Below are 14,768 nucleotides of genomic sequence, written 5' to 3'. Positions count from 1 at the left end.
ATAAGCACATAAATACATTATTTATTTTGTTGCACAGAAGTGTGTTTTTATCTAACGAATGAAAAGCATCCAGATACCGTTGAGCTTTTTTAAGCAACAGCTACCAGTATTTCAAACATCCAGTGGCGTCCTTGTGATTATGAGAGGCTCTAGTATTTCGTTCTAATAATGTAATTACTGGCTCCTCTTTTCCTCTCTTCATCTTCAAAGGTAGTTTTTAAGGCGATCTGAATAATGTGCCCTGCTCTTGGCAAAATCAATTGATGACATAAGAATGGGTTAGCACTCTGTGAAATAATGTAGGAGTGAGATTTCTTTGCTCTTTAAAGACTGCAAACGCAGGAGAGAAAGGATTTAAAATTGCCACTATGAAATGATTGAAGTACTGTCTGAAATGTTTTTGTCATTTAAAATGGGGAAACTTCAAAATCAGGGTTTAAAGTAGTGTCTCATTGGAATCTTATTAGTTTATTTCTGCAGTCATTTGATTTATTTAGTTTATTGGTTTACTAGATTCGTTTTAATTGTTTACTTTCATCCAGTACATGTCCTCCTACTGAAACTATCATTTTGAACAATATTTTCTTTAACAATAAGTTTTGAAATAAGTTTCCAGTGGTGATGTTGTTGACAAAATTGTTCTAAAAGACTTTACGAATCCGCTTCCTATCATCTTCTCTGTCTCCAGGACAACAGTCGTCGGGTGGAGAACATGCTGAAGTTGTGGATCATTGAGGCCAAGGATCTTCCAGCCAAAAAGAAATACTTCTGCGAGCTTTGTCTCGATGACTCACTCTACGCCCGCACCACCTGTAAACTCAAGACTGACAATGTCTTTTGGGGAGAGCACTTTGAGTTCAATAACCTGCCTGCTGTCAAGAGCATCACAGCCCACCTCTACAAAGACACGGACAAGAAGAAAAAGAAAGATAAAAACAATTACATTGGACTTGTCATCATCCCCGTCGCAGCTGTTACCGGACGACAGTTTATGGAGAAGTGGTATCCAGTCAGCACTCCCAACCCCCCGAAGGGCAAGACATCTGGGCCTATGATTAGGATCAAGGCACGCTATCAGAGTATGAACATCCTTCCCATGGAGATGTACAAGGAGTTTGCAGAGTACACCACCAATAACTACATGCTGCTATGCTCGGTGCTTGAGCCCGGGATTAGCGTCAAGAACAAGGAGGAGATGGCGTGTGCACTGGTCCACATTCTACAGAGCACTGGCAAGGCCAAGGTTAGTACCAACAATATGATTTATTTCCATTTTTCCTATCTTTGTACTCTCCGTGGAGAAATAATGGATAACAAAACCAGAATATTACACCATTATCTTGCCATGAGGTACTGACAAGACACTATGAAGCACACAGAGGTTAACTATTCCTCCTCTGCCTGCTCATCCTATGAACTATTGACCCCCACAGCTGTAATGCAGAGCAGACAAAGACCAGACAGACAGATGATTTCCTCTTGCTGCACAAGTCTGTATTACATTTTTAACTGAAGCTAATCCCCCACATGTATCCCCTGCAGTGCTTCACGGCATACCGATACACGACAGAAGCACAATATATCCACCGCTGTCTGTAGCACTGAAAGCACGTGGAGATTAGTCTACCACAGTAGGAGCTATGTCTCCCATGACAGCAGGCCTTTGGACTCAGATAATCTCCCATCTATCCAAAATAGCTGTATTTTACTTTACTCTGACATGACAGCACAGTGTTTGTGTTTGCAGTGCAGTGAAACAAATGTTGGCATTTTGACCCTGCATAACATCTAGTGTGAGATATAAGAGGGAATGCCATCTTATTGGCTGCTGATGAAAAGAGGATGTAAAGACGCTTAGAGCTAAATTGATTAGTAATGGCAATTAATCAGGAAACATTTTGATAACAATGACAAAAATGTACAGGTTGCAGCCACTCAAATGTAGAGATTTGCTGCCTTTCTCTGTTTTATATCATTGTAAATTGAATATCTTTGGGTTTTGGTCTGTTCGTCAGACAAAACAAGACATTTAAAGATGTCAAATGTTCTGGGAAGGTAAAGTGGGCATGTTTCATTGTTTTCTGCAATTTTATAGACAAAACGATTAACTGATTAATTGAGAAAATGATCTGCAGATTAATCAATAATGAATATAATCATTAGTTGCAGCCCTAAAGAAGTTTAATAATACTGATGGATTTAACACCGTTCCAAAGCATTTCTGATGAACAAAAGATTTTTTTGTGAGGAAATAGACATCTTGTTATCCTTGTAATGTCTGAAATAACTTTCTGTTTTTAGTGGAATATTGCTTCAGGCTGCTTTCTTCACTACAGCATCAACTTCTTTGTCTTCTCTGCCTCGTCAGTTGCCAGCAACAACTTTTGCCTCAATTTAGTTTTCTTGACAGTATCTCATCAGCAGAGCTTTGAAACTTTCTTTGACTTTATCACGGCTCAGCGGAATGATGAATGATCACTGCTTAAGAAGTGATGTCTATCCACACTGTACCGCCAGTCTGCCAGTTTAAGCTCGGGACTGATAGCTGCTGATTGATGGGGGAGAAGGCCTCCACTGGTCCCTGGAGAGACGGTCACATTTTTAATTACTTTCAATTAATCGCCACCTTCCCAAGCACTAAAACTTGTACTTTTTTCTCACCTCCTGATCTTCCTTCCCAGCTGGTTTTCTGCTAGCTGTGGATGTGCTGCTTGTAAAATGGCACCAGAGGTACTTTAAAGGTTGCTCATCATGAGAGAGACCCTCAAATAATGTCCTCACTACATGTGTGTTCAAGAATAAAATACCAACATGAAAAAATCCTTTTAATCTTATCTTTGTGGGGCTGTAAATACAGAGAAAAGGTGCTGCGGCCTTTAGAAGAAAAGACAAACAGAAACGTTTGGACTGATGTAAAATTGAAGAATTAATGAAAGCTGCTGTTGAAACGTCGAGTGTCAGGGCTGTTACTGCAGCTTCCTTTCTGGAAAGATTTTCATCATTCAAGACACTGTGATGTGGTCTGACATATTTAGGCAGTACACATACACACTTGAGTACATGTTTTTCCTTTAGCCTTGATGGATAGAGCAGTCATGTCATGCCAAACACAGCACCCAGCGATACCGACCACTTATCCTAAAATATTCCCGGGGCCTAATTAGGATGTCCTCTGCTGCTGCATAGATACTTTATATACACATATCTTGCCCTGTGTTGCATGGTTTGTTCATTTACAATCCAATGATGAAGTTCTTTTTTCATGTACTGCCAACTTGGGTGCAGTCTTTGCTAACATTGGTGAGTTTTATTTGGGAATCAAGCAATTTACTTGAACAAAGATAAACTCTATAAAATCCTGTAAGCCTGGTTTTATTGTTATCCTGCAAATGTTTAGTGTTTGTGTAGTCTTTCAACAATCCAGTCTCAAGTCAAAATTCATGAGTCAGTATCTAATTCTGTCAGTAGCACAGTGGATTTCTATAGTTCAGAGAGAGAGAGAGAGAGAGAGAGAGAGAGAGAGAGAGAGAGAGAGAGAGAGAGAGAGAGAGACTTTGCATTGCTCTTGCATTAGACAGTCAAAAAAGAGCACGATGCACCCTCTCTTACACCCAGCAGGGGTGAACGGTAGGTGAACGTTTCTTTTTGGAGATTCAACTTTGTAGCTCTGAAGTTCTGCTGATGTGCATCGTGTTTAATCAGCTGTGTACAGGTGGGAAACAGCTTCTAATTGTAGCTGGCTATTGTTAAGAGATGCAGATTGCAGGTTGTAACGGCCATTAGTATGCAACACATCTAGACTTCTGTTTCTTCCTGTGTCATTTTATCACCCATCAAAGAATAATTACACCCCAAATATTCTGCTCCGTTGCACACTCGCTCCTCTCTTGTTCTCTCCCTACTTTCCGTCTTTGTCTTCCTTCATCTCTCTTTCATGCTTCATTGCATCTTGAGGCCAAAGCTCTCTGGCGAGATGTCATTACTGATGCTGTATTGATGTCTGGATGCATTGGTGAGCATGACGGCCACGCCCTGTGTTGCTGCACAGATTCTAACTTTATACACAAACACCTACATATAATCACAAGACATTAGCAGGTGGTTGCAGGTAATTTTTTACATTTTATGCATGAGAGAGTAGGCCTGCAGTTGTATTAAGATATACAGTCTGTAGCTTTAGATAGCACAGGATTAGGTCAGAGGTGGACACTATGGCTGTAAGTATGAATGAATGAATGGTCTACTTTTTATGTCATCTGATTCTATTCAATTTTGAAGCCGTAAATCCAGCTGAAATCAAAATGAGAAATCCAGTCATAACATTTCTGCTGATTTCCTGTGCTGTAAGGTCACAACACCAGTCCGTCTCCTCCCCTGTGGGACATGCTGTTATGTCCGTACACCCAAACATCACTAATAGAAACTCCACAGTAACAATAACAAGCCCGCTGCTGTGTTGGAGTTGCCTGGAGAAGTTCACCTTTCTTTCATCTGAAAATATCCACTCCTGGCATGAATCCTCTGCGTTATTGATCTAGTCTTCTCGACGCCTCAGCCCTCGGGAAGATTATGTTCTAATTTTGTTGTTGCTCCTCTCAACCGCGCCGACAGTTGGAAGCGACGATAAGGAGGATTTATCCTTATGATAACTGGCTAGAGGAGGGTGGTGTTCTGGTTATTATGCCATTGCGTTTTTATATTACTGCTCCTCAAGGTAAACTAACAGCCCTGCTTAAGAGGGCGAAATATGAGTCTCTCCTCTCTACATCCTCTGTGGTAAATTGTCATCGGCCTGCAGCACAGCTCCAGTTATGTTAAGCACAAGCATCTTATTAATGCATTCAGCGCTGTCATCAGTGGGCAGTGATGCCCATCACCACAGCTGTGGCACACAGGCACAGTTTGTCGTACGTACATAATATGGTGTGACAAATGATTTACTACCATGACATGAAGGGCTCTGGTAGTTCTGTATTCCTCTGGGCGTTTTTTTTAACGTGGCTTTGAATTAATCAGTTGTCCTCTGAGAAGGCCAGTGAGCGATCATAACATGCTAGCCGCTTGTCAATATCCTCCCCATTACCAGGGAAGTTGTCAGTATTATTTTTGATTTTGACAATAAACTGTAAATGTTTTTATGTAGTTGCTTCTCCAACATATATATACTGCCATTTCTCTTTTATTTTTCTTCCATGTATGGCACTGCTATGTCTAGGTCACAAGACTCTTCAGTAGTTGTAATCTTATAATTTACTTATGATGAACTAAGATGACCAATGTGTGAAGTGTGTTTGAGGGGGAGAAAGAGGGCACATTGAGAACAGTAGATGTTAGCTAGTCATGAAGCCAAAGATCTATTGTATAGGCTCAAACCAGAACAGGAAATACAAAGTACAAAGCACATCAATGCACTTGCGGTCCTCATAGTCTCTCCAAGGTATATCCTCAGACTGTTTAATAATTCCAGCATGATTTTTATTGACCATCCCCTGACAGCGTGGATTGATGGAGGACAGGTGAAAACATCCAAACAGAAAAAGGTGAAGAGAAAGGTGAAGGCACCGACAAAGAGGAGAGACACGAAGGGGAAGAGGGAGAAAGAGCATTTAGAGAAATCTAGTTTCAGCTTGTAGCAACACAGTTTCTGGCTGCGGAGCCAAACAGCAGCAGGCTGCACAGAGAAACATTCAGCTCTACAATGATGCTCAGCACATTGATCTGGAAGCCTCTTGACATCTCTGTTGGCAGTGAGATTACATAGATTCCCCTGTCTCTCCTGTCACTATTTACTTTATCCATTCACTTTATTCCTTCATTTTCACAAACTTAAACTTAGTTTTAGATGCCTAACATACATGTGCACAACAAGGCATACAAAGGGCTGAAACAGTAAAAAAACAAACAAGGAGGAGGCCATCTCAGCAAAACCTTTGGGATGCGATGTGCACCTATTCGTGACATATACCATGTGCACCACTTGAAGTCGCTAAGAGCTGATCTTTAAAGTTTGAAAAACTTGATAGATGAACAGTTCTTTATGTCTCTTTCTGTCTCTGTCTCATAGAAATCTAGTAAAATCTACCCCTCTAGTTAGCCTCACTAGCTGCATGGCTCTGTGGATGGCAATGTCTGTCTGCCAGTCCACCACTTTGACCGGACTGAAATATCTCAACTATCGGATGGATTGCTACAAAATTTTGTACAGGCATTCATGATCCCCAGAGGAAGAATCCTGCTGATCCCCTGAATTTTCCTCTAGCGTCACCATGAGATCGACATTTTTGTTTTTTAGCATGACTAACTATCATGTTAAAGTGGGCAAAATTTCTATGTAATCAAATATGCATTACAGGGCTCCCTGGACTGCATTTAACTTAACACCTAATAGAAATACAAGACAGACACACACACAGGGAGTATGCACAGTCAGTCAGCAAACATGATGTCTGGGTGCTGATGACACTTGCTGTAAGACCCCCTCCAGTCAAACCGCTTTTCATAATGATCATTGCATTAGCAGCTAAATCAGGAGAGCTGCCACCTTTCCTGTTTTTGTGTTGAATGATAAGCCTCTGTGCCTACGGGAGGAACCGCTTCCATTTCCATTCGGCCTCCAGTCCTCTCCGTCAACCCAATGTGACCCTCACAGGAAGAGCTGCAGGCTATAACGCTGTAATACTAGCCACCAGTCTCCAGGGAGAGAGACCATGGGAGGCAGAAAGAGATGGAAAGATGAGGAGAGCAAAGGATAGAGTGGCTGGAGTGGTTCCTGTTTTCTCCCCCCTGAGTCTTTCCTCAGCCTTTGCCCTAGGCTGAAAAACCAGGCTCATCGATAAGTCAAATTGTTAATGTTATAGGGTTTCTATTTTCCCCTCACATTCATTTTTGTTTCTTATCTATCTTTTACAATACTCCAATTTTTGAGCCCAAACTTTGTCATTTTAAATGATCTAAAAATGTGTATTTGCTGCCTTGTGGTATATATACACACTTACCCGAATATCAATATATGGATTTTTTCCCCCTAATGAATCCTATTAGTTCCACAGTCCATGACTTCTCCAATAATGGTGTTTTTTAGCCATTCACAAGACAATCTTTTTTTCACAAACATTTCACAAAACAATCTATGAACAAAGTATAAGCATTTATGCCAAATAGAAAATCTTTATTCGTGCTCTGTTGGACATCATTGGAATATAATACTAAAACAGGACACCCTGAAAGAAAAGTAAGCTCTGGTATGAATGCATTTACATTTTTTGTTTTACATCACACAAGATCGTCATCATTTAGCCATCATTTCAGCTTCATCATTTTTACATTCAATGTAACATAAAATGCATTGATTGCCCTGCACATTATACATCGCAGAACACAGCTGGGTAAAGTGGTCCATTAGTGATATTTAAACCCACTTGAGACATTCACATACTCTCCAGGTACAGACAGTTTTAATGAGGCTGAATTTAGAAGAAAATGTTCTATTACTTTACCCCCTTCTCTCTTGCTTTTTCCTGCTCCAGTATTATCCTTTTAAGGCATTTTATTGCACTCATGCTTGTGTTTCTCTGCTTTTGTATTACCATAGAGACACAAAAAACATCTGAGCGGGTGCAAAACCCTATTTATGTCTTCTTTTTCTCTCTTTTCTTTCCTAGACTCAATGTCCTACCGTTGCAAAGGCACAGCAATTGTAAAGCATGTTGTTTAAAACATCACTGTCCTGTTCTGGGATCAGGTTTGTCTGCCAGTGTGTGAGAAATTTACATTCAGAGTCCTGATCATGATCTTGCAGGTTATGTTGTCTCTTCAGTCAGGGCCTGTGTATTTATATTTCAGCTTCAGAATTCGAGGGTGCACACTGTGCAGTGGAATATTGCCGCATAGAGATGTTAAGCACTGCGCGCACACACACACAGGGCTGTGCCTAGTGGCAATTAGATTGTTGTGTGTATAGCAGTGCAGTGGACAAGACTATGAGTTTTTACTGACATGTAACCCCATCTACAGGGAGCTTCTCATCTTTTTCAACAAGACTCCCTACTATTTGTTAGATCAGCTGTGCTGCACCATCTACCCTCCACTCAGACCCTATCTTCCCTCCTTTCTCTTTCTGTGCACTGTGTGTTGGGGGTGTTGGGTTTTTTGAGGCATGGTTTGGCTGATGAGATGTGGCAGCGATACAGAGAGTGTTCTACTTCTCCTTATTAGCACTGAAGCAGAGGGAAGGGAGGGGGGCAGGCTGCAGGATTGAGGGCGTCAGAGAAAAGGGATGACGGGAGGGAAAAAGGAGCTCCAGTCTCTTTTTCAGACATGATTGCTCATATTTTTTATAATACTGGTGGTTCTCCATGATTTAACGCATTGCAACAAATCACATTTACCTTGATTTTCTACCTTCCAGGCCGTCTTTGGTTTCCACAGGTGAAATCTGTGATATATATATGACTTCAAAAGTTATATGAAAGAGGTAAATCCATTACAGTGAACAAACTTTTGGCTTTAGTTTTGACAGTTATGGCATGATAGGGCAGTTAGCCAGCTACCAAGCTTTTTAGTCACACTAGCAGTGTGGCTGTAGCAATGACGATGTCAGTCTCTCAGTCGCCCCACCACTTTGGTCCAGACTGAAAAATATCGACAACTATGGGATGGACTGCCATGACGTTTTTTACAGACATTCATGGTCCCCAAAGGATGAATCCTAATTACTTTGGTGATCCCCTGATCTTTCCTCTACACCACCAAGAGGCAATGTTAGCATGCCGACGTTAGCATTTAACGCAAAGCAATGCTATGGCTGCTAGGGTGGCTGTAGACTCTTGTCTTGTTGACACAAGAATCAAATTCACATCTTCCCGGTCTTGAATTTTCTGCACCAAAGCTTGTCAGTGCAGCAGACTCTCAAATTAGGGATGTTGACATGTTTGTGAACACAAGGGTTGGCAAAATGGTCCCGCTTGCAACTGCATTACTATGCTGTAATAACATGACAGAAAAGTGAAGGAAATGGTCAGGTTACCACAAGTCTATTTTAGTAGCATACTGAAATGAGAGCCAGGGAACCAACTGCCAGCTGGAAGGTAAGAAATCAATCTTAAGAACATATAGTTTGTACTGAAAAATGGTCGACATAATGTATGCAGTTTGTACTTTGGGCAGAGATGAAATACAGTGTGCAAATCCACCGTTATGTTCCCTCTAATTTCCTTGTATCCATGTGTTGTAATTAAGCTTACTTGCAAAAAAATTTCAGACTGAAATTCACCTATGCATACACACACAGGGACTGTGTCCTCCACCTATAAATTGGTAGGCTCAACAAATGTCTACTCATGTGTAGGTTGTCACTGTAAGACATTGTCAGAGGTGGTTGGATCAGATTCTTGTTTTAAGCTACCAGCAGAAATTATTCTATTATTCTGTCTCTCTTTTGATGTCTCTGTCTGTCTGTCTGTCTGCCTCTCTCTCTCTCTCTCTCTCTCTCTCTCTCTCTCTCCATTTCATCTGTCCATCCTCTCTAATCAGGCCTGGCTTTGCCTCGCCTCAGTGGCCACATAAGGAGTGCAGAGCAGAGAGGGAGGAGGAGAGGAGGGAGGGAGAGAGCCACAGAGGGGGTAGAGGTTAGAGGAAAGATCATAATTGGGATGACATTTTCTTTCCCAAAAAAAAAAAAAAAACAAGACCCCTGGTCTAATGATGGGATGGGTGTCCATACACCACAAAAGGTCAGCTTTCCTCAGGCGTCTATGTGTTGTGTGTGCTGTTCTCTGCTGCATGCCTTATTTATAATAGCCATGAACTCCTCATTGTCCAGTGAGCTCTTGACAAAGTATGACTGGTGACGAAGATGACAAATACATTGTTAGGAATATTCCTTTACAATTGATTTAATAGCTTTGTATCATTGTACGACAAAGCGTTACCTAAATTGTAATGCTGTCAGCATTAATGAGATTCCTTGACTAGAAAGTATCATCATTAGGGCAAACAAACAAACAGGTAAACAAATCATATTGTGATTATTTTGACAAATGCTGCAATTGCGATATGATTCACGATTAGTGGGAATGATCATTTTTTCATAACAATTTTCATTTTCTCTGAAAAAAGTAGCATTTACAACCTGTCTTTTACAACCAACCAGTCCAGGACAAACATTTTTTAGCCAATGTAGCCTTGGCATTATGCTTTGGGTCATTGTCTTTCTGGAATACAAATCTTCTCCCAAGTCTCAAGTTTCTTGCAGACCACATCAGGTTTTTTACTACTATTTCTCTGTATAATCCTGCATTAATTTCACACTCTACCCTCTGAAGTCTTTTGGGGCCTGCTGCAGAGAAGCAGCCCCACAGCGTGATGCTGCCACCACCATACTTCACGGTGGGGATGCTATGTTTATGATGATGTGCAATGTATTATGCCGTTTAGTCTAATGGCCAAAAAACTCAATTTTGGTCTCATCAGACGATAGAAACAACTTCTTTGTTGTTGTTTTTTTAAAGAGTGGCTTTCTGTTTCCCACTCCCCCATTAAGCTGTGACTGGTGAAGCATCTGGCCAAATGTTGTTGTATACACAATTTCTCCAATCTCAAAATTCCTTCAGAGGTGCCATACACTTGTGCTTTTGTGCTCTGACATTTACCTTTTCGCAGAGTTGCTGGAAGTGTCCCTCTATCTTCATTGTGTAGGTTTTGCCACAATACTGCCTCACCAAAACTTGGACCTGCATTTATACTGCAAACAGTTGAAACCCCTTGACTACACACAGGTGATCTCCATTTGACTGATTATGTGACGATAAGTGATGATTTAGGTGTGTCCTAGTGAATTCTTATACAAACATGTACAGTACATTATGTAAACATTTGTAATTAATTTAGATCACTTTGTAGACATTTAAAGGGTTTTTTCTATTCATCAGTGTCAAAAAGCCACTTTAAATCCCCTTTGATTCAACATTGTGTAACAATAAACATGAAAATGTACTACTTTTTATAAGCACTGTTATTTGTTTCATTGTAGAACTCACACACAAGTAGACATACACACCTCTAATGCTACAGTCTGAAGTTAATTTAAATGTTTATTGATATGCGCATTTGTTAAACTTAAGTTTAGATTTTCTATTCTGTAGGTTTGTGTGTGTGTATATACAGTATGTGTATGGGGCTGGTGCATGTGTGAAAGTGCAAATGCGTTAACCAAAAAGGCTCCTTTCGCTGCACATCAGTGGGTGATTGGCTCCCTGTGGTGTATCTTTGATTAGCCGGATAACAGGCTTCTGCAGCAGCCATAGAATCCGTTTGAGAGGCTCTGCCGCTTTCTTTCCACCTCCTCCTCTGTTCTTTAAAGACCACCGCTCTATCTCTTCTTCCTCTCCTTCTCTATTTCTCTCTGTACATCTGTCACTTGCCTCTCTTCTCCCTCGCTGTTACGCTGGTTCCCCTAGTTGAACAAGCTGCCAGGGGACTTACATGCGCGTACACGCAGAAATTTGAAGAAGGGATCTAAACAGGGAATGATTCATCCCCAGATGGCTCCATTTCCATGTCTCCCTTTCAGACTTTAAATTTTGGGAGCTTTATTGCCTGTCTCCACCTGTTATTTTTCTTCGCCCGATGAGTACTATATAGTCCTTATGGAGATCACTTTTAAACAAGAGAAGTTACTTTTTCTAAGACAAATAAATAAGAGCATCCAATCAAAATAATTCACTCTACCAATAAAAATAAAGATAAAACAAACTTTAAATTTGACGGGTTGTTTTAAAGTGATCATATCTATGGTAGAAACTTGGCTAGCTATAATGTACATCCATATTTTGTCAGCTGCCATTATTTTTGCTATGTATGAGTGGGAAACACAGACTAGCATTTTTCCGACTTCATCCACTCATTGCACAGCAAAACAGGTGTCAAAATCACTCTTTGAGCATTTGAATGAAAGTGAAGAAAATGTTTTGCCATTAAATGAAAATATGAGTCCTGTCACTATTTTTTGTCTGTTCAGTGGTAAACATGTTGTTGCTCTCTGCATGCTGAGTTTCAGCTCTGGGATATGTCAAATTCAAAGGATGATATGAATAGAGCTATTTTGTTTCCCTCCATTTATTGTAATGTCAGAATTATGCTTTGTTCACAGTCACTGGTCATACATATGTGATGTGAAAACCTGATGCACCCTTGCAGTGTAGTAAATTGAGAGACAATGTTATTCCATTTTGCACACAGTGCACAGGTGCAACTGATATAGGTGATTAGTGATACTTGGACTTATGGCGACCTGTGTCATAGTATGAGTTCATGAAGGTGCTTCTACCTACATCTGAGTTTGTGAGCGACTGCTAATTCTTACAAAGACAGTCACTGTCACTGAAATAGTTGCAAGACAGGGAAAAGAAAAGAACGATTTTGTAGTTAATGTTGCCATTAAAGCTGCTATATTCAGTATTTTTATATTAACAATGGATCAAATGTATGTGAAAGGAGTCACTCGTAGTGACAGACCCAAAGACAGTTATCACAAGACTCTGCAGTTCCCCTCAGCTCTATGGAGAATTTTAGCGACTTTCAGCTCATTGTTTTGGTTTTCCAGCCCACAGCTTTATGGTTTAGTTTACGCTCATCAGTGTACTTTCCAGTGTTGTTTCCAGATGCAGCAAACCATTTTCAACCAAAAACTCGAAAAGCCCAGTGTACACTACCTGCCTGTTTGTTTTCAGGCTTGTGTTGGCTTGTGTTCATTATGTTTCATTTGTAAGGAATCTCATGTATGTTTTTGTTGGGTGTGGCTAAATTATGCACCTGTGTATTCTTTTGATCCACAGTGTTATTTAGCTATGATTTACAGTTATTTAATTGCTATCCTTTACACCACCCCACAGTGAGACTTGTAAGTCCTAGAGAATCAGGCTCAGGCAAGTTAACAGTCTTTACAAACTGGCTAATAGTTGTGAATGGAGTGTCAGACAGAATCAGCAAACTAAACTAAAGAGCTCATCTAAACTGAAGCAGGATGGGAAGCAGGTGTGCCAGCAGGAGACTAGTCAGGTAACTGATTTAGGCAGGAAGCACACAGACCACTGGTGGCCACGTGGAATAACAGTGTCTGAAATGGTAGTAGATGATGTAGAAGATGTCAGTAATGTGAAATGGTTAAACATGTTAAACGGAGAAAGTGGATCAGATGAAACCTTGATGAAGACCAATCTGGTTTTCCATTATAACCCACTCATTTATTTTTTACTTGTTATATCTGCCACCATCAACTCTCTCCTGAGGATACATTTAACTTTCATGATCTTTCAAATGAATTCCTATTTGACATCTTTTTTTATTTGTTTTATTTTCCAAATTGCAAAACTCTTCACCTCAAATGCAGCATTCACAATGAATGGACAGATCTTTATCACCCAATTCTTTACATGGATAATCACATAGGATTAGGATTTGTGGTTATTAACCCTGTGCTGGTCTTGTTTTGTTTTCTGCAGGACTTCCTCACAGACTTGATGATGTCAGAGGTGGATCGCTGCGGGGAGAACGAGCACCTCATCTTCAGAGAGAACACACTAGCGACAAAGGCCATAGAGGAATACCTCAAACTGGTGGGACAGAAGTACCTGCAGGACGCCCTCGGTGAGTGGAGCAGTGATCTGGAAGGGAGCGAAGGCAGAGTTTGTAATCTACTGCTGTTCATCTGAGAAATAGAAAAGCAAAAAAATAATAATAAAAGCTGCTTGATGTTACTCTTTTCATGTATTTCTGTTTTTATCTGTTTGTCCATTTCTTCTACTGCATGTAGAGCTCTCCTTTTTATTTTGGGTTTTTACCCCATCTTTCTGCTCTATCTTGTCTTCACATTCACCTCTAAACTTATTAATTTACTCACTCATGGAAAATGTTTAATTAACTGTAGCATCAATAAATTAAACGTAGTGGCTACAGCACAATCAAGCAAACACCAATGGCATTAGAGATCAGATGCATTTGTCCTCTCCTCCCAAGAATCATTTTGACAGCGAGACAACTGAAGCAACTCTTTCGTCATCTCAAGTTTTGTTTTGAGGCTCACCGTGGACAACACAATTCAGACTGTGACAGAAAATATGTTTTTGTCTGGCTTTGACGGGCATTGTTGGAATTCTAAACCACTTACAGGATCAGCTTTGTAGAAGATTATTATGAGGTGATTGTTTGACCCCCTTCCCCCACTTGTACAATATTAGTCCAAGGTTAGATTAAGTGTGTTTGTTTGTCCGTCTGCAGTCCTAACAATAAGCACTCTGTATGCACCGTGTGCTTTTCTTCCTCCCTGGTTCAGAAATGTACACAGCGGTAGTTTAATCTATAAACGGCACACATCCGTCGTGGCACTCATCACATCTATCTCTGAATGCTACAAATATTAATGCTCGACGTGTGTTTGTCATGTCATTCTGTGTGTGTGTATGTGTGTGTGTGTGTGTGTGTGTGTGTGTGTCTTTGCAACTAGAAATGCTGCCTGTTTCCTTGCATGTCTTTCTCGGAGTGGATTCAGAGAAATATTGAGGGCTGGTAAATTATGCATCACTGTTTTTGGTGGAGTTTTTATTGTTTAACGTCTGGCTAAACTGTTAAAATCACTGAAACTGTGACGGGGGCAACACAAGGGCAGCCATGGGCTCCCTTTACGGGCTGTTGACTCATTGAGATCGTAGCAGTAATGGTCTGTCTTTCATCCGAATGGAGGTAACAAAAAGGACATTGTTATTTTTTCCACC

General features: G+C 40.5%; 1 protein-coding gene across 11 annotated transcripts in view; it reads left to right on the top strand.

Moving 5' to 3' along the window:
- LOC122866149 (disabled homolog 2-interacting protein-like) overlaps positions 1 to 14,768 on the top strand; it is a 146,000-nt gene that overhangs the window by 110,433 nt on the left and 20,799 nt on the right. For all 11 annotated transcript variants that reach the window (XM_044175442.1, XM_044175440.1, XM_044175441.1 and 8 more), the window contains 2 exons: positions 689 to 1,243; positions 13,500 to 13,644. In XM_044175442.1, coding sequence (XP_044031377.1) covers positions 689 to 1,243; positions 13,500 to 13,644 — 700 coding nt within the window. The remainder of the gene's footprint in view (positions 1 to 688; positions 1,244 to 13,499; positions 13,645 to 14,768) is intronic.

Source organism: Siniperca chuatsi, linkage group LG18 (assembly GCF_020085105.1).
Source record: "Siniperca chuatsi isolate FFG_IHB_CAS linkage group LG18, ASM2008510v1, whole genome shotgun sequence".
In the NCBI taxonomy this organism is placed as follows: Eukaryota; Metazoa; Chordata; class Actinopteri; order Centrarchiformes; family Sinipercidae; genus Siniperca; species Siniperca chuatsi.
This window is presented reverse-complemented; position numbering and strand designations above follow the sequence as displayed.